Below are 20,543 nucleotides of genomic sequence, written 5' to 3' on the forward strand. Positions count from 1 at the left end.
CCCAAAAAAGGTGATGTGCCCACCTATCTTGTATTCACAACACAACACAATAAGAACATGTACAGTCTTATTAAAACATTTGAAGACAGTAAAAGTATACAATCCATTATATTACATTCCATTGAAGTAATTCAGATCAGTTAACACTAGGGTAACATTAGGGTCATTGCAACCGAAGGTTGCTGTTAGGAATCTGTTAGGAACCTGATGTCATAGTAAATGCGACAGGAGGCCCCTGGATCTCCATATATGGATATATGTCAGAACATGTTCTGACATATATCCATATGTTGATCCTTCCCCATCCATCCCTTCCTCTTTGATGTCTCCCTTTTGACAGACAGACACTGGCACAGTAACTCACCTTGATTACAGCTGCTCTACAATAGGCACAGCTTGTGTGTGTGTGTGTGTGTGTGTGTGTGTGTGTGTGTGTGCGTGCGTGCGTGCATGCATACGTGCGTGCGTGCGTGTTTATCTCAATACGCAACATATTGTGAGTGCTTAAGTGGGCAATAATCTGGTTGCCAGACTATAGTAATTGCACAACTTTATTATTATTATTATTATTATTATTATTATTATTATTAGTAGTTGTAGTATTAGTATTATTATTATTGGACTATTGTCATAATCTGTATGGTATTATTTTCCATTATTACGTACGTTATATCATGCTGATTCCATTGTTATAAGACATTGTAGGCCTACCATGAAACAAGCTTTTTATACCAGGATTTAGATTAGATAGATTTAGATTTATTTAGATAAAGGCGCTATATAAATGCACCATTTACCATTTAGGCCTATCAAGAATTTCGGTATTATTATATTATATTAAACTATAAACATTCATTATTACTAAGAATTTTAATCAGTAGTAGCCTATGATTTTTTGATTAGCAATTTTTACTATGTCTTAAATAAAATATAGGCTAATTTATACATAATTATTTTTAGTTTAATTTCGGTATTTAACTTATAAACATTGATAATTAATAAATATTGTAATCAGTACCGTGAACAGTCAAGCACCCCCTCCTCAAGCCCACCCCCTCCTCACGGAGCCCCGCTCCCTCCTCACGGAGCCCCGCCTCCTCCTCCCTAAACCCCGCCCCCTCCTCCCTACTGCGCGCTGCAGTGAGGGGTACATGCAAATTGTAGTTGTTATTTACTACTGCCGCCGCAGCCCACACGGGGGGGCACTCGGTCCAGTACAGTCTTGAACCCTGTTCAGCTGACGTGTGTCACGTGACCTGGCCGTTCTTTCACACTTCCGCGTTGAGTTGTTTACATTCAGATCCTCTTCAGATTCTAGTTTTCTACTGGCTTCAAACAACAGATCTACAAGACCAACATGGCGACCACCATCAGCACCCAGAGGGGACAGGTACGACGTTATCAAGATGACGTCACTCATAATCATCTTGAAATCATAAGCCATGAGTGGTTATGAATTATGTTATCATGATGACGATGCTAGCTGCTAGCAGGGCTAGGCTATGGCAGAGCCATTGGGCTATGGCTATCCGAAAACATCACTAGATGTACAAGATTACAATTTACAAGAACGCGTTGTGAGCTTGGAGATCTGTTTTTTGTAGGCGAGCGACGCACTGTCGTACGGACGAGGATAAATCAGGCTTAAAGGGGGCTTTAAACAAGCCTGATTATCAGTGGTGTAAAGTAACTATTAAAGGACCACTTCACTTCACCACTTTCAACCAGGGGGGGCAGTGAAGCCAATAGTGTCTGAAGCCAGTAGGAAATCCTGACTTCCTGAAAGTTCATATAATGGCCTGTTGTGGCGCTGCCATTGGGCCCAAAAAACCCCATAGCTCCATAGAGGTCCATGTATTTGGGCCCAACTTCACCTAGACTGTATTACATTATAAACATGGTCATGAATACTTTCTGCTTCCAGTCACTAGTTTAAAGTCTCATTTCCCATGTCATAAAATTCTTTTTGGAAAATGATGGTCCCATTTATTAAAAAAAATACCATAAAGTCAAGTATGTTCTGAGGGGCGTGGCTACCGTTGCAGTCTATGATCGGGACCACCCCCCGCTCGAGTCAAAATAAAAAACAACGAAAAAGAAGGGGGGAAGTCCCGCCTCGTTGTCTGGGCCAGCCAATGGCCAGCTGGGCCCAAACGGATCTAGAAAGATTACTGACAGGCTAGCCTGAGCTAACGTGTTTCTGGTCTAGAGGGGCGGGTCGCGGCTGAGATTTGCGCACGCCCTGATTGGATCTCATCGATCTGTCCGTCACCCCCGGCCCCTCCTCTCCCCCCTAGTGCAGCGCTACGTCACATCATTTGGAGCGACTCCCACCCGGAAGGGTTGACTCCCACTTTTAGACCAGAGCGGCCAATGCGTTCCGCCAGGCTTTCAATTTTTGCACCAACAAAAATGAAAGCCTGGTACCGAGGCTACTGACAGGCTTCATCTTATGTCCATGATCCGGAGAACGCTTTGTCCATATTACTTTACAGTCTATGCTTTCAACCTATCTTCATATAATAGGTCTTCATGTAATAGGCCAGTTCAGAAACCCATCATCGATGGGGAATCCAAGCTAATAGAAACAGCAGGCTTTCTATTCCTGAAAAGTTGCAATGCGAAAATGGAAACCATCGTTCTCACCATAATAAAAATCTAAATCTTTTTGTTAAAAAAAATCTTTCTAACGATGATGTCACTGATGGACGAATTTCTGAACTGCCCACAGCCCTCCCATGAGACACAGACCGAGTAGAAAAGAAATTGTGGCATTTTATCATCAACATTAGTGAGGACCAATTATAATGATGATAGGTAAGGTTGAAAAGTGGTGAAGTGGTCCTTTAAGTACATTTACTCAACTACTGTTTTTCTTTATACTTCACTTCAGTACTTTTACTTCTACTCCACTACATCTCAGAGGCAAATATTGTATTTTACTCAACTACAATCAATGATTTAAAAACTTTAGTTACTAGTGACTTTGTAGATTTTTATTATTATTTATTAAATAGCAGATCTACAAACTCACTACATTGCCTGTAGTCTGACATCTTATGATTCTTATCCTTTCCATCGATGTGTTTTTCAAGGTCAAGTTTAGTCTGTTCCTAATTCTAATCACATTTATAGTTTCAATGATATTAAAAAAAGTAATGTTGCTGATCAACAAACTGACCATGCGTCACATCACAGTGCATTGTGAGGTTGTACATCTGCTATTTTTGGAATGTTGACACAGTGATTAAGACACAGTTGTGCTATTGTTTTCGTGTGTGTGTGTGTGTGTGTGTGTGTGTGTGTGTGTGTGTGTGTGTGTGTGTGTGTGTGTGTGTGTGCGTGTGTGCGTGCGTGCGTGCGTGCGTGCGTGCGTGCGTGCGTGCGTGCGTGCGTGCGTGCGTGCGTGCGTGCGTGCGTGCGTGCGTGCGTGCTGATGTGCCCACAAGTATAGTAACCCTAACCTGGGTGTTCAAATACCACCAAAGTGGGAAACGCAGCCTCAAAATAAAGGATGCAAGACTGAGGTTCAGATTCACATTGTGTTTATTGAGAAGGATTTAGAGAAAAGAGTTATCCAGAGTCATGCCTTCACACGGCGGTCGAGACTGTAAATAAACTAGAGAGAAAAGAATTGTTCACCAAGAGAACGAAAACCAAGAAACCCTTTTCTGTTAACTACGTGCTTACGTTTAATTCTATTAGTCCCAGTATCAAAGACGCTGTCTCAAAACACTGGCACATATTGTCGTCAGACAACGCTCAACAACGTTTTTCAACACCCCCCATTATTTACTTTTAAGAGGGCTACCAGTCTAAGAGACCGACTTGTGAAGGCTGACAAGCACATGAAGAGACCTGAACCAATAATGATAGGCAGTTTCCCTCTTGTGCCAATATGATTAAAACAGATATTTTTCATAATTCACACAGACAAAGAGTATAGAATAAGATCTTTAATATCCTGCAACACGACACATGTAATGTATATTTTGTTGTGCCCATGCAACAAACATATTTGTCAAACATCCCGTAATATGAAAATAAGGCTCAATGAACATAGACGCAGCATTAAACGGGCTGACATCACGTCACCCGTGGCACGCCACTTCTGTGAACTTGGCCACAAAGTGAGGAATGTAACATGTCTCCGTTTACATATGTGTGTCCTTCACATCCTAACACTAACGTTGAAAATGTGTGTTTGTGTGCGCGCAGGTGTACGTGGGCGAGCTGCCCCAGGACTTCCTGCGCATCCAGCCCACCCAACTGCAGCAGCAGGTGCATATGGACGCCCAGGCAGCCAGACAGCTGCAGTACGGAGGCGCCGTGGGCGCCGGAGTGGGCAGCGTGGGTCGCCTCAGCATCACCGTGGTACAGGTGGGTGATGTGCAGTACTACACTCTGTGGGCACTAGGGGTCACCGTGGTACAGGTGGGTGATGTGCAGTACTACACTCTGTGGGCACTAGGGGTCACCGTGGTACAGGTGGGTGATGTGCAGTACTACACTCTGTGGGCACTAGGGGTCACCGTGGTACAGGTGGGTGATGTGCAGTACTACACTCTGTGGGCACTAGGGGTCACCGTGGTACAGGTGGGTGCAGCTGCAAGCAACTCTAAATTCTATTTGTTGAATCTAGAGTTGCAACACCAACCATTGACAGCCCATACATCCAAACAGAAAAGAGCTATCTGAATGTATTAACCCATTCTGACCTGAGATCAGATTCATACAAGGTTTCCGCCGGACACACACTGGTCTGATGAACCCATTCTGACCTGAGATCAGATTAAAAAAAATGTCAGTCGTTCTTCGATTTTTCAAAAATAGCAGACCTACAAGCTCGTATCGCGCCACTCGGTGGCGCGATATGAGCTTGTAGATCTGCTATTTTTCAATAGCTAAAGCATAACATGATGCTGACACCAAAATGGATGCCCGGTCAGAATGGGTTAAACCACGTTAAACTCACCAACATGTAGGCATAGCACTCTATAGTGTATACAATACTTCATGTACAGATATTCTACGGATGTTCTTAGCTGTCTCTGTCTCTGTCTCTCTCTCTGTCTCTCTCTCTCTCTCTCAGGCCAAGCTAGCTAAGAACTATGGCATGACGCGCATGGATCCGTACTGTCGGGTGCGTCTAGGCTACGCGGTGTACGAGACCCCAACGGCTCACAACGGAGCCAAGAACCCTCGCTGGAACAAGGTGATCCAGTGCAGCGTGCCTCCCGGGGTCGACTCCTTCTACCTGGAGATCTTTGACGAGGTGAGAGCCTTACTTCAAAATCATGCGTTGGTTTTGTATTTTATACCGTTGTTATCCAGCGGTGGACCAAGTACTCACATGTTGTACCTGTAGAAACACTCTGTTACAATTAAAAGTCTGGTATTAAGAGGGGGCACGGTGGCACAGTTGGTAGTGCTATCGCCTCACAGCTAGAAGGTCCTGGGTTCGATTCCCGCTCGGGGCGCTGTGGGTGCTGGCGGTGTGTTTCCTCCTCCGCGTCATCAGTGCCCATACCCGAAGGCGGGGTTGGCGAAAGGGCCTTTCTGTGTGGAGTTTGCATGTTCTCCCCGTGTCCCCTAGGGTAGGTACCCTCACAAAAAACATGCAGTAATCCTGGTCACTAAACTGCCTCCCCCTGGCCAGCCGGGGCGCCTGATGGAAGGGAAAGGAACTGGTTGGAATAACGTGTTCCTTCCACGCGGTACGTCCAACCAGGGAAACTCCCCCCTGTCAGGTGTAAAGGAGCAACTTGGACACTCAGGCATGAAGGAAGCATGAGTTCAAGTCCGTTGCTCTCCCCTTGTCCCCCATATACTGTATGGGGACTAGGTTGGTGGAGGGTGTGTAGAGCCCAGGATGACATTAGATCAGTGGTAACCAACCTTTTCAAGCCCAAGAGCCCATTTTATTCCCAATTGTAAGCCAAGATCTACCACTAAAACGTGTTAGAAAAAACACTTGTTTTTTTTGCTATTTCTGACAGGCTCAATGCATGTGCACACATCCACACAAAGACTAAAGCTTAAATAAGAATAAAAACTTATAGTAAATTATATTATCAATGTCAAATAATATTAAGACAAATGTATTAGAAATAAAACATATTAGGACAAAAATACAAATAAACTTCTTTGTTGAGTTTTTTTAAAATAAAACAAAATGCAAAGGACATGAATTGCTTTTACAGCACAATATTTTGTTTCTCATTTCAATGAATATTGACATTGGCAGATGTTCAAATGACATAGGCATAACATGACCATATATATTTGCACAGATATGGTGACATACTCTCAGGGTCAGCCCACCTTTAATGAGACTGCTGTGACTGCACTTTATCTGCAAGCGTTTTGAAATCTGGTTCTTATTTAGTGATTGCCAGTCTGAGGGTGTCATTGTCTCCACCAGGCCGAAGGCATGTGGGGAGAGTATGTTTTGCACTCCGTCCGTCCGCGTGTCCGTCCGTCCGTGTGTCCGTGAACAGCTAATCTCGGCCACCGTTAACCCGGTCGATGCCATATTTTGCACACACACTCCCTGGATGCCAACGATGAACCTCTGCCCCAAACTTTCCAGAACGGCCTGTTATAGCGCCACCATGAGGCCGCTTTGTGCAAAACAAGTTTTTGCACAGTACACCTACAGATTTTGTCCAAACATCACGCAAATTGGTACACAGTCTCTCTAGAGCCATTCAACGAAACGGGTCTTTCAGATTTATCAGACTCCATCCTGATTGGTTAAGATTGGCTTCCAAAGTTCACAGGAGTGCTCAGTTTCAAACAAAATGCTGCAAATCATGAACACATCGCGTGATTTCCGTGAAATTGTGCACCCACATTCCCACTAGGCCGAGGACGAAATGCCACATGAACAATTTCAACTCAGCCTCAAGGTGGCGCTATAACTGGCCAAAAAGTGTTTTTACCTCTAACTGCACGGATCTGTGGATAACCTGGTGGAGACCTGTGCCCGGAAGGGCACTTTTTCTAGTTAAGATGTGAGTCAGTCATACGAGTTCATGGTAGCGTCCCCGACACGTTGAATACTAAACTTATTTGTAAAGTTTGAACGCCAACTTTTAACCAAACGTGGGAGAAACACTGTGCACGGCTGCACGCACAAATAAAGAGTGCACTCGCGCACGCACATGACGGATTATTATCGATCAAAACAATCCTTAGCGTTGCTTACAAAAGCATGTGTTGCACAGCATGAATGATAAGTAATCACCGACCTGGCTGGATAAATATCAGTGGTCCATCCATTGTGTGACCTGATTAACGAGCAACGGTAGGCAGCCGAGTAAGTTAACAGCTTAGTAAATTAATAGTCTACCGTAGCTGTGTGTCAGATGTTCTGTCTGAAGCAGTCAAAGCCAAGGAGAATGTTACAATTTAATTCACAATCGAGCATCTTGCCCTGCATCGAATATCACATGATAGAACAGCAGGATAAAAACGGATAGTCTGTCTATCATCCATGCATCCATGAGCTAAGCGTCAAGCCCTGTCTAGGACCCACTTCCTTCAAAACTGTGGCTTTCTTGTTCAATAGTTAGAATCTTCAACTCTCACTGTGTCATGTTTTGACAGCGGCACTAAACATTTTGACACTTTGTCATAGTGATATTTATCCAGCCAGGTCGGTGATTACTTATCATTCATGCTGTGCAACACATGCTTTTGTAAGCGACGCTAAGGATTGTTTTGATCGATAATAATCCGTCATGTGCGAGTGCCGAGTGCACTCTTTATTTGTGCGTGCAGCCGTGCAGTGTTAAAAGTTGGCGTTCGAACTTTACAAATAATAATATTGAATAATATTCAACGTGTCGGGGACGCTATCATGCTGCGTTCACTCTGATGCTCTGTGTGCTGCCTGCGAGGGGAACAACAGACACACAGCACATGAGCACAGAGTGCTAAAAGGGGGAGGGCCGAGGGCGGTGCGGTGGAAGCAAGGGGAACAGATCTTCAAGCTGAAATGCATCGAGCCTCTACACGTTGTTAGCTTGTAGATCTGCTCTTTTTTTGCGAACGACATTCTGCTGTGTATTGGCAGTGGTGGCTGGCTGCCCGTCAGTCTGACACTTCGGGATCGACTTGAAAGGTTCCCGCGAGCTACCAGTAGCTCGCGAACCCCTGGTTGGTTACCCCTGCATTAGATGATTGACACAGGGGTGAAAAATGGGTTACAAAATCGTGGGATAAAAAATATATATAAAAAAAAAAAAAGTCTGGTATTAAAAATTAACTCGAGGAAACGTGCATTTAATTGTGAGAAGTCAAAGTCGCGATCAGGATTAAGATGTTGATTAATTGTGTAAAGTGTGTGGGTTTGACAGAGAGCGTTCTCCATGGACGACCGGATAGCCTGGACTCACGTCTCGATCCCCGGCAGTCTCAGAGAGGCCAGCAGGGGGCAGTGTGGAGGCCCCCAGGGGGGCGGGGCCGTGGTGGATGAGTGGTTCAGTCTGAGTGGAAGACAAGGAGACGACAAGGAGGGCATGATCAACCTGGTGCTGAGCTACGCTGTGAGTACTTAGCCCTAACCCTGGCCTACACTATACATGATCAACCTGGTGCTGAGCTACGTTAGCTAGTCTGCTAACCGTGGGCGGATAGGACCGATCTATGGCCGTGTATTTGGAATACATGAGATGTAAGATCACATACATTCTAGGGCTAACAAGTTAACAGAAGTCCATCAATCAGCATGCATACTTTCTCATAGACGAGGGCCGTCTACATGTTTTAAATGTTTCATGTAATCATCGAGCCATAAGATTGATCGCTAGTTTAGCAAAAATAAATACGTGATGGTGGCCACACACACACACACACACACACACACACACACACACACACACACACACACACACACACACACACACACACACACACTCTCTCTTTTTTTTTATAACTTTGTTTATTGGTTTTTTTTCACAGAAGCATTATTGAGATAGAGTTTGAAAAAGAATAATTAACATTAACAGCTTCTCTTAAATAAACCCCACAAGTATGACATAAAAGAGTAAACACATTGAATTTTCACCCCAAAGAAAAAGGACAACAGAAAACAAGAAAAAAACAAACCTTAAATACATGATCAGTAAAAGTTGAAAAATAAAAGGCAGACAAAAACAGACAAAACAACAGTACACAACATCCTATATAAAAATAAAAATAAACATAGGTACATGATACATCCATAATCCAATACAGTACAATCCATACAATCCAATCACAGTATATTAAGCTACTTTTAAAACAAAAGTCCAGCAGATCTCACTCATCCCCAAGCAGAGATGGATTCAAATCCTGAATGAATTGAAAGAATGGACCCCATATCCTCCCAAACCTATCGGAAGAACCATTCAAGGAGTGTCTAATCTTCTCCAGTTTTACACAGTACAAGGTGTCCCTAACCCAACGAGTGTGAGAAGGGGAAGTGGGCGATTTCCAGTTGGTCAGAATTAGTCTCCTCGCTAACAAAGTGACAAAGGCCGAAACATCCCTCTCTGGTTTGGAGAGCGACGGTATTGAGGGAAAAACACCAAACAGGGCCCCCAAAGGTGTGGGCTCCACTCTTTGCCCGACTATCTTAGATAAGGAATTGAAGATATCGGTCCAATATTTGTGCAGAGAAGGGCAGAGCCAGAACGTATGAATGAGGTCTGCGGGAGCCTGCCGACATCTATCACACTCAGGAGACACATCGTTATATATTCTAGACAACCTGGCCTTGGTGTAGTAGACACGGTGTAGTAATTTACATTGAATAAGAGCATGCCTCGCACAAATAGAGGACCCATGTACCCGATGTAGAATTGTATCCCAAACCTCCTCAGTTATCTCCTCTCCAATATCCACCTCCCAACGAGCCTTTAATGAGTCCAAAGACTCTGGGCGCAAACAACAAATCTCATCATAAATACATGAGATCGCACCCTTCAAGGTTGGCAACGGAGTCAGAAGGGTGTCTATAACAGAGTCATTAGGTAAATTTGGAAACGTGGGAAATGTTTTCTGAACAAAACTACGGACCTGTAAATATCTAAAAAAGTTCTGTTTGGGAAGCGTATATTCAAATGAGAGTTGCTGAAAGGATGCAAAGACCTTCTCCATATACAAGTCCTTGAAAGTATAAATCCCAAGACTTTTCCAGGTTGAGAAGGCACCATCTATCAAAGAGGGATGGAAAATATGATTGGCTGCTATTGGGGCATTAATAGAGAGTGAGTGTAATCCGAAATGGCGTCTAAATTGGATCCATATTTTTAGAGTCTTTTTAACAATAGTATTTTTAGTGTACAGGGCGGTTGAGGAGAGAATGGGAGAGTATGTTAAAGCCTTCAGTGACACTGGACCAGCCGAGTTTGCCTCCATAGCTAACCACGTTGGAGGGGGTTCCGCTATTTCATATAAGATCCAATATTGGAAAATCCTAATGTTGGAGGCCCAGTAGTAAAATCTAAAGTTAGGCAGAGCCATTCCCCCAAGAGATTTGGGCCTCTGTAGGTACTGCTTACGCAACCTCGGCACCTTCTTGTTCCAAATTAATTCAGAGATCATACTATCTAATTTACTAAAGAAGGTCAGAGGGAGAAAGAGGGGGATACATTGGAACAAGTATAAGAATCGAGGGAGAATGTTCATCTTAACAGTGTTAACTCTTGCAACCAAGGATAAGTTGAGCAAAGACCAACGGTCAAAGTCTTCTTTGACTCTTTTCATTAAGGGAGTAAAGTTAGTTTTATATATAGATCGTCATATTCACGCGAGACATAAACTCCAAGGTACGTAAACCCATCAGGAGCAATCCTAAAGGGGAAGTTGTGAAGAGGGTATGTCCTGGCGGCTCTATTAACAGGAAATAGTTCACTCTTGTTCAAGTTCAATTTGTATCCAGATATTCTACCAAATGAATTGAGAGTAGTAAGCGCAGCGGGGACCGAAGTGGACAAGTCAGAGACATACAGGAGGAGATCATCTGCATAGAGAGAAACCTTTAACTCCGACCCAAACCTAAATATACCGGTGATATGTGGATTAGTTCTTAGTGCAATCGAAAGTGGTTCAATGGCTAATGCAAATAACAGTGGGCTCAATGGGCAGCCTTGTCTAGTCGAGCGGTGTAGACTAAAGTATTCAGATTGAACATTGTTCGTTCTAACCGAGGCTAATGGAGAGGAGTACAGCAATTTGACCCAGGAGATAAAACGTTCACCAAAACCAAACCGTTCTAAGGTGTATAACAGGTAGTTCCACTCAACACGGTCAAACGCCTTCTCGGCATCAAGCGATATCAACGCCTCCTGGGTGTCGGGGGAGGGGGAGTTGTGAATGGCGTTGAACAGTTGTCTAAGGTTGGAGAATGAATGTCTGTTACAGATAAAGCCCGTTTGATCTGGAGAAATCAGTAGTTGGAGAGGGTATTCTAGGCGTGTTGCCAGTAGTTTTGACAATAGTTTAAAGTCTACATTCAATAGGCTAATTGGGCGATAGGACGTACAATCAAGGGGGTCTTTGCCCTTTTTTAGCAGAAGGGAAATGGAGGCCTGATTAAGAGTCTGTGGAAGACAACCCGATTCAAACGCTTCATTAAACATATCCAATAATAATGGGCCCAACTTGTGAAAAAACTTTTTATAAAAGTCAGCGGGGAAACCATCCGGTCCCGGGCATTTCCCACTCTGAAGACTTGAAGCGGCTGTTCTAAGCTCTAACAGAGTGATTGGTCTCTCCAGGTCCCCAGCCACAGGCTGTTCAACAGTGGGAGTGTCGATACTATCGAAAAACATATTAAAGGTAGACTCAGAGGCCTGTTCTGAGGAGTACAGAGTAGAATAAAACTTCTTAAAGGTGTCATTGATTTCCAATGGTTCGGTAGTAATGCCTGAGTCAGATCTAATTTGGGGGATTAGGTTAGAGGTAGAGATTCGCCGTAGTTGGTGTGCCAACAGTTTACCGGCCTTGTCACCCTGTTCAAAAAACCTGGATCTCGTTTGGATTAGAAGTTCAGTGGTGCGATTTGACGTGAGTAAATTATATTCTGCTTGTAGTAGTAAATTATATTCTGCTTGTAGTCACACACACTCTCTCTTAAGCTAAATTCCAATACCCAAAATCTCGGCCACTCGCTCACTCCCACTCGGTCACTCGGGGTCATTCCAGCGTGACCCGGAAATGGTTAACGTTCCATTTGTTAAAGTGCTCCATCGAGGAGGAGAGTGGAGTCGAGTGGAGGAGCCGAGTGGGCTCTCCGAGACCGCATAGAGCGAGTGTACATCAGGTGCAGGCTCGGTGGGGTATTTTGTCTCCTCGCAGCGGATTTCCGCATCACGTGTACATGTTTTTTTTCCTTCTCCAGTGACATAAGTCCGCCTCCTCCACATGTGGCACAGAAAACACTGATGAAACCCGATACTGTGCACCCCCCCCCCCCCCCCCCCCCCATCCACTAGCTGCCGGCCAGCTGACTGGCTGAAGTCACCGACCCAACGGCCAACACACACATGCACGCACTGTTCAACTGTTTGTTGAAGAGACACATTTTCGCTGAATGAATAGAGCTTCAGAATGATAAAGTAGCCTATCTAGCCTACTTATGTGAAAGTGAAAGGACCACAACAAGCCACTGGCTTTATTGCGTTGTGTGATATAAGCATAATAAAAGTAGGATATATAAATTAGGCCGGCTATATTGTGCGCACCTCAAAAGCTATAGTTAATTTATCTCTGTGCATGCCTGAATGCACAGACTGCTATGATTATGAATGACGGTGACAAAAATGAAAATTTTATTTATTTATATGTGGACTGAACTGAATATGTAAGTCAGAGAGACTATACCTAATTCCTGTTATAGTGTCCGTTATTTGCAAAGACCGCGGAGGAGGACTGACTGTCGGAGGAGTGGGGGGGAGGGGGTGATTTATACGTGTGCGCATCCTGGCGCTTATTCACTATTTCAGGAATAAATACCCTTGCCTTGCACATGTTACCAATACATACACATTGGCCTCGGACCCTCGGTTACATGTACAAAATGATGAATTGTCTATTCTGTAGACTGTACGGCTCTGTTCGGAGTTCCAGTGATCCAGGCATCCAGCTGTGTGACAGCACTTTTGCTTTGGCAATGTTAACGTATGTTTTCCCATGCCAATAAAGCCCTTTGAATTGAATTGAATTGAAACACGTCATTAGTGATCGCGGAATGTGCCGTCGCTTTGAAATGACAGCGTAGTACATTCCGATTCCAGAGGAAAATTCGACCACCACTCTGTCCTCGCATTGAATCCTCTCCTCCTCGCTGGGGGCGGGGCCGAGGAGCGAGTGGAGGACGCGAGGAGAGTGCGCGAGTGTGAAAGTTGCGGTATTATTACTTTCAGTGTTGTGTATAATGTGTTGCATTATGCTCTCTGTCTCCCTCTCCTGGCGGTGTGCTGTCATGCCATGCTGCCAGTCGGTGCCAGCGGGCATGATGACTCAGCCGGTGGTGCTGATGCCCTCTGTATACCAGCAGGGAGTGGGCTACGTCCCCATTGCAGGTAGGACCACCAAATCAACTCTGCCTCTCTTTATTTGTCTTTCTTTTGCATTTTACCCCCATCCCCCCTACCCAATTAGTCATTAATTCCTCCCGACACACACTGCTGTTGTATCCTACTAACTCACCTGTCTGCACCGGGAGGACATAGAGCTTTGTCGCTAGCCGATCTACAAGCTTGGCTGTTGGTGTAGAGGGAATAATACAGAGCAGAGGGCTCTTGTGTTGATGGTTTAGGACATTTCTCAAAATACACCCTGAAGAAGGCATTTTATTTGTGGAAACGTTGGTAAAATGAAGTTTATTGCATCATGGTTACGAGCTGTCTGCACTCCTCCCCGGTTGTTTTCACACCATAAGATATATAACATTATATTATAATTAGTATAAGATCTTTTACCAATCCCCACTATTGGTCAAACGCCACACATTCCGTGTTGTTGTTTCTCCGGGCCACATGTTTGTGTCGCAGTGTGATCTGAGACACACACACACACACACACACACACACACACACACACACACACACACACACACACACACACACACACACACACACACACACACACACACACACACACACCGTTCTTTTTCTTCTTTCTCTTCTTTTTTTGAGGGGCTCCTATATACAGGTTTAATGTCTGTTTTTAGTTCAATGTTTGTTTTAAAAACGCTATTGACAATGAAGGGAAAATGTATGTCATCTTGTCCCTAACACAAACATTAAATGCCATTAACAATAAAGAGAATGTAATGTTTGTGTTGGCACCGTTTGTTTTATATCACCATTACATCACCTAATCAAGATGAGTTAGACTATTAGCGCCCCTCACTTCACACAGGTGTGTTTTTTTGGTATGTATTGCAAATAATAACTAACTAAACTAACTAATTATAGACAAAATACCCTTAGTTTTGTTTGTGGGTGGTTGGTGGTTCATCTGTAATTGAATAATTTTTTTTTTTTTTTTTTTTTTGCGGCTTACGCCTTTTATTCGTTTTTTGAAGGGACAGACAGTAGGCTGACAGGAAACGGGAGAGAGATGGGGGAAGACATGCAGTAAAGGCCGTGTCGGGCTCGGGAGTCGAACTCGCGGCACACTGCGACTGGATTACCAGTCGGGTGCCCAGACGGTTACGCCACCGCCTGGGCCATTGAATACATTTTTAAATGCTATCTAAGTTTCTATTACACAATACTTAATACCTTTTCAATCCTGCACCTGACAAATATAAGTATAAAAAACTAAAACTAACAAACTAATTAAAATTTCAAATCCAAAACTATACTAACCTTGCCTTCCTGAAAATCCACATTAAGTGCCATGGACGGAGATATCCGTCATTTAATTGTTCAATATTCTGTGGTGTGCGTGTGTCACCACAGGCGTACCAGCAGTCTACAACCAGAGCATGGTGCCCATGCCCATGGGCGTGCCCCAGCATATGGGCGTGCCCCAGCATATGGGCGTGCCCCAGCATGTGGGCGTGGTGCCCCAACATGTGGGCGTGGTGCCCCAACATGTGGGCGTGGTGGAGCAGCAGGGCGGCGTGGCCTGCCTGGAGGAGGACCTGAAGGCGTTGCAGGACATGTTCCCCAACCTGGACAGAGAGGTGGTGCGTAGCGTGCTGGAGGCGCAGCGCGGAGACAAGGACCAGGCTATCAACTCGCTGCTCACCCTGGCAGAGGAGCTGTAGCCACGCCCCCTGACCCCCCCCCCCCATCAACCCACTCCTGGCTAGGGATGGGACGATGAAATTTTATTGTGGCAAAATTAGTTGCGATTAACGATATTATCACGATAATCAAAATGCATCCCTATTCTGGGAGGAATGTTCGGCAAACATAGCAGGCTTGTCACGTTGTGATCTTGTAGGCCTGCTATGTTTTGGCGAATCGATTTGTGCAGAGTGAAGCGTACCAAATGCACTCTTTACAGGTCAGTTGTATCAAGTATAGAGGGTTTAAGTACTGCTGAATTTGCAGCTCAACAAAAGCCAAGTCATCCTAGTGTACAGTATGACAATACCACGATGAATTAAAATCCCTGCGATACGATTACTGTGATCGTTTTCTTATTACGATAAACAATGAGGATGATCGTCCCATTCCTACTGCTGACCGTGACTGAGGAGTTGCAGCCACACCCACCACACCTCGGACACGCCCCCATCAACTCAGTGCTTCAGGTGACGTGAGCACGCCCACCACCACTCTCCCCTATCCATAGACGGCGGTCATTAGAGATGATGATGTAATGATGCAAAAAAAAACAGAGTGATGATAAATAAATAGAGCACTTATTGTTATATTTAAATTCCAATATAACACTTAGTTCTGATTGGTTGGATGGCTCTACCCGTGCTTCAAACCAGCATGACGTCACACCTAATCAAAATATGAAAATCAGCTGGGCTGATCAGAGCCGGCTAAGTGGCTAGGCTAGTAGTTTGCATGGGACGTTTCCGGCTGTAGTGGCTGAATCTGGCATTAAAACATATTTCAATTTTCTATTGAATATCTTAAATGCAATGAGCTTGAACTAACAGTTATGTTTTGTTCCTCTGTGTGTCCAGACTGAGAAAAGTTGTCTAGTGTGGCTGATAAACAATGCTGTCTGACCACGTATTTCAGCGATAACACTTGCAGAAAGTCCCACAATATGAATACATTTTGATATGTTTTATTTTGTTGGTAACTGTTATAATCTCAACATTACACCCTCTGGTGTAATGCGATTAAACAGTTACTGGCGTGCCGATAATCACAATAATGCGTGTAATATTATAGTCACGGTAAAGCACACTCTATGGTGTAAAGATTCGAAAACATAAATAATGAGTAAGAGCCCGTGTCCACTCAGGCTTATTTTTCCTCTGTTGAAAACGCCAAGACGCTGCACAAAAAATCTACTCCAAACGCCCCAGTTATTATATTTTGTCTCACAGCAAAATAAGATAATAAGAAGATACGACGAGCGCAAAATATTGGCTAATCGCTACACAGCGCTGGGATTTCCCCCCAATAAAACGCACTGATCTCATTAACAATTTGAAACTCAAGAAAAGACACATCGTGGTGAACACGGACCGTAAATATAAATGAAACGTAAAGGAGGTATGGCATCGTGTCCAGCTGTTCATACCAAGCCTGTCCCTGAAGTCACTTATGTATAGTATTAATGTGTACACAGATAGTCCTCTGACGTCACTCGTTCATCCACTGGGTCACAGACGTTTTGTCCTCTGACGTCACTCGTTCATCCACTGGGTCACAGACCTTTTGTCCTCTGACGTCACTCGTTCATCCTCTGGGTCACAGACCTTTTTATCCCCTGGGTCACAGACGTCTTTCTCAGTGGAGGATAACATTGGATCATCTTAGAATCGTCTCATATATGAATTTTGGTCCAAAATAAACAAACTTTCTATATCATGGACAATAATCTAAACATGCCTAAAACTCTTAAAATGCCACTTTCCTTATACCACTTGAACATGCATCCATATTCTGAGGCAGAACATTTGCCCAAAACATATCAGATCTAAAAGCTCACAATGCATTTCAACAATATGTGTTGTGAGCTAGTAGATCTGCTATATTTTGGGCAAAGAGATTTGGTAATTGTGAGATTTTCAAGTGGGTCCTGATCTGGAAAAGGTTGAGAACCACTGAGTTAATCAACCTAACATGAGTGTGTGTGCAACCTGCTTCTCTCCGTGTTCGATACCGTACAGTATATATAGCGTATAAATGTAGATGAATATATTGTTGAGTTTGTAAATTATGGAGACGTCTAGACACCGCTTGGCTTTCCACAGGCAGGATGTGTGTTCATCACATGCAATAGTTTATCCAACTATAATAGATTTCAGCCATTATTTAAAAAAATAAGTTATACATAAAGTTATCGCAAAAAAAGAAAAGAATAGCCTTAAATGGCGTGCGGCAAACACATTGTTTGATCTTGCCATCATTTTATAACAAAAGTCACTGTGAGACCCACTCGTCTTCTAAATCTCCAGCATTACTCCTCCATCACAGCTAATCTTAGATATTTTTCTACATGTTATTGGTGAAAATTCTCATAGATTTAGCCTACGCCTGTGTGTTGAACCCACGGCAGGGTGGCACTGCGTTGAACCCACACACATACGTCGTACGGCAGGTAGCAACGCCAACATAGACCATGTACAAATCTTAGATTGTAAATCTTAGATCGGCTATTTCTGTCATGATTTCTGTCGCGTTTCGAGGGGGTTAGGGCTCAGGTGTGGGGGAGTGGTTACTCAAGAGAGTGCAGATACTGTAATTCTTTCTTTGTATCTTGAAGAATCTGCACCTAGTTAAATTATTCCTGAAGACTCCCCGGGAGGTGAGTTGAGCGTGCCTTCTGACGGACTTGATCCGGTAGAGCAGTTGATCAAAATGACAATTATTTACATTCTCTAATTGTGTAGACTTCTCGTAAAATTAAGTAATGCAGATGTTTAACAAAGATTTAACTCTTGAGTGTAAAATTAAACCAAATGGACCTGTAATAGTCCATTTGTTTAAGAGTTAAAGATGTATATAAGGGTCCATTTGGTTACCTACTCTCCCATCATTTAGCTGGGGACCACCTGGAATACCCTCAAGGACTACTGGTGGTCCCCGGACTACTGGTTGAGAACCACTGCGGTAGGAGAGTTTTCTTTAGGGAATAAACAAACACCTATTTTGGCCTGTAACTTAATTATTACGGAATGTTTTTTCCAAACCAGGAAGGCTGTGGTGGACATGTGTTGGATAATGTTTTGTCGCTGAATTGCGAGAAATCTCTTATCTCCATATTTTTATGTTTTTTTTTTTTTTCCATAAATGTATGCCATACATCGCCATACCACAGTCACACCAAAGTACCACAAAATAGCCGCTCCACAGCGTGTTTTGATCGTGTAGATCGGCAATGTTTTTCTATTTATTGAATCCTGTAAAGAAAGGGTTCCCAAACCTTTTCAGGCCGCAACCCAATACGAGAGAGCATTCCACCTGACAGCAACGAGATTATAATATATATACACTCATAAATGCATACTGTAGATACATACAAATTCACAATTTTCAAGATGATTTGTAACGTTTTAGTTTTCACCCTGCGTCATACTGTGTAAAGATGTTGCTATATTATATTTTTACACTAGCTGTGGAGATTTGATTTATGATGCCAGAAATATTAATCTTATGTGTCAAATATTGTATAGAACCGATTGTGTAATTATAGAAGAAATATTGTTGTACAGTGACTGCAAATCTGATCACTTTATTTTTGGGTTCATGTAATTTTTTTAATGCTCCCACCTTCCCTGCTTAGCCTACTAACCTGTAACCTCCAAGCCACAATGACAGTATAGGGGATAGCAGTGGCAGCCATTTTTTGGTGCAACAGATAGAGAACACATAAAAAGGATTCTCATAGAGATTTCCAATAATACAATTATAAATTATTTGAAGCCTGAAACATTTGATTCTGTGTTAAAAGTATATTTGAATGAACTATATACTATAATTAGCTATTCAAATGTTGTTTTTTTTGTTTGTTTTTTTACACATAATCAAATGTTTTATGGTCATGATAAAAACATATTTTCGGAAATCTCTTTGGGAAAAAATACTGTTCTCTAGATCTACAAAATGGCCGCCACTGGCTCTCAAATATTTTCATGTCAAGGACCCCCGATTTATTTGGCTGCAGACCCCCATTAAATATATTTTGTGCCAGTGACCCCCATAACAGATTTGTGTTTGGAATATTTTTGAACACAAATCTTGTATGAAGGGTCCTTAATTTTGGCACAAAACATTTCAGACAAATGCAATTTGGTGATCCTTGACATGAAAATGTTAAACCACTGGTATAAAAAACATCTATAGGAAAAAATCACAATAATCATAATAAAATAATCAACTAGCCTACACTTTAGAAACAAGCCCCCACATAATCAACTATACACTTTATAAACACGCCAAAATCATCAACTGCACTTTAGAAACAATTCCAAATAATTTTAGAAACAAACCCAAATTAACACTTCAGAAACAAGCCCAAATAATCAACTACACTAGAAACAAACCCAAATAAACAACCACACTTCAGAAACAAGCCCAAATAAACGACTACACTTTAGAAAAAGCCCAAATAAACTTTACAGAAAAACAAGGCCAAAGCTAATAATAAGCAGACATGGCAACACTTGGATTTTAACCTACAAACATCAAAATGTCTTCATGCTGTTTCCATGAAACAGCTGCTCAGTGTGCACACATGATAGATTCATTAGTATTGTTATTATTACTTTGTTACTTTACCCTACTGTTTGATTATTTTGTGAATGACAAATTGTGGATGATTAAAAAAAACATTTTGATTTGCAGTTCTGTGGTCTGTCATGTTGATGAACACTTTGTTTATTATACTAGAACAGTGCCCGTTGGGGGGTGATCAGGTGTGATCAATTGGGTAATAAAGGGTGAGATCTTGCATCATTGTGATGTCAGAACATCATTGTGATGTCAGAACATCATTGTGATGTCAGAACATCATTGTGATGTCATAACAGGCCAGCTCCATATATGGAGATGTAGGGGTGATCTGGATTTGGGCCCTGTCCGGAGCCTGGGCAGAGGCTTTTGTGCTGGTTCTGGACAACCAGCGATCCAACGGACTTGACACTGGGCACCGCACGTCCTGTGGTGATGTGGAACGCATGTGTCAAATTTGAAGTCTGTGGGGCGAACGGTTCTCAGAATAAATAATGGACCTTTATGCTTAATTGTCATGACAACTACAAATAGCAACATCAAAGTAGCAACATGCGGAAGTATTGCAATCCCAGATTTGGCCACTAGGTGGCGGCAGTTTCACTGTTGGTGTTCCAACGCCACGCACGCACGCACGCACGCACTCACACACACACACACACACACACA

At 43.1% G+C, this 20,543-nt stretch overlaps 1 protein-coding gene and 1 long non-coding RNA gene across 2 annotated transcripts; one reads left to right on the forward strand and one right to left on the reverse strand.

Annotated features, from left to right (window-relative positions):
* Positions 1–1,261: 1,261 nt before the first annotated feature.
* Positions 1,262–16,905, forward strand: tollip (toll interacting protein). Its single transcript, XM_083759991.1, has 6 exons — positions 1,262–1,390; positions 4,219–4,380; positions 5,093–5,275; positions 8,364–8,552; positions 13,490–13,574; positions 14,961–16,905. The coding sequence occupies exons 1-6, from the start codon at positions 1,358–1,360 to the stop codon at positions 15,269–15,271; spliced, it is 963 nt and encodes a 320-aa protein (XP_083616117.1). The 5' UTR covers positions 1,262–1,357; the 3' UTR covers positions 15,272–16,905.
* LOC310855102 lies at positions 16,688–19,967 on the reverse strand. The gene is made up of 3 exons (XR_014568959.1): positions 16,898–19,967; positions 16,806–16,853; positions 16,688–16,773 (listed from the first exon to the last, which is right to left on the reverse strand). It is a non-coding gene; the product is annotated as an uncharacterized lncRNA (long non-coding RNA).
* Between the last annotated feature and the right edge of the window lie 576 nt (positions 19,968–20,543).

This window comes from Protomyctophum parallelum, assembly GCF_964188405.1.
Source record: "Protomyctophum parallelum genome assembly, chromosome: 2".
NCBI classification, from domain to species: Eukaryota; Metazoa; Chordata; class Actinopteri; order Myctophiformes; family Myctophidae; genus Protomyctophum; species Protomyctophum parallelum.

What these genes read in the sequence shown, in the direction of transcription:
- tollip (XM_083759991.1), top strand. Translation starts at nt 1,358, where the DNA reads ATGGCGACCACCATCAGCACCCAGAGGGGACAG. An exon ending in TCAGCACCCAGAGGGGACAG is followed by an intron (nt 1,391 to 4,218) that starts GTACGACGTTAT and finishes GTGTGCGCGCAG; the next exon opens with GTGTACGTGGGCGAGCTGCC. An exon ending in ACCTGGAGATCTTTGACGAG is followed by an intron (nt 5,276 to 8,363) that starts GTGAGAGCCTTA and finishes TGGGTTTGACAG; the next exon opens with AGAGCGTTCTCCATGGACGA.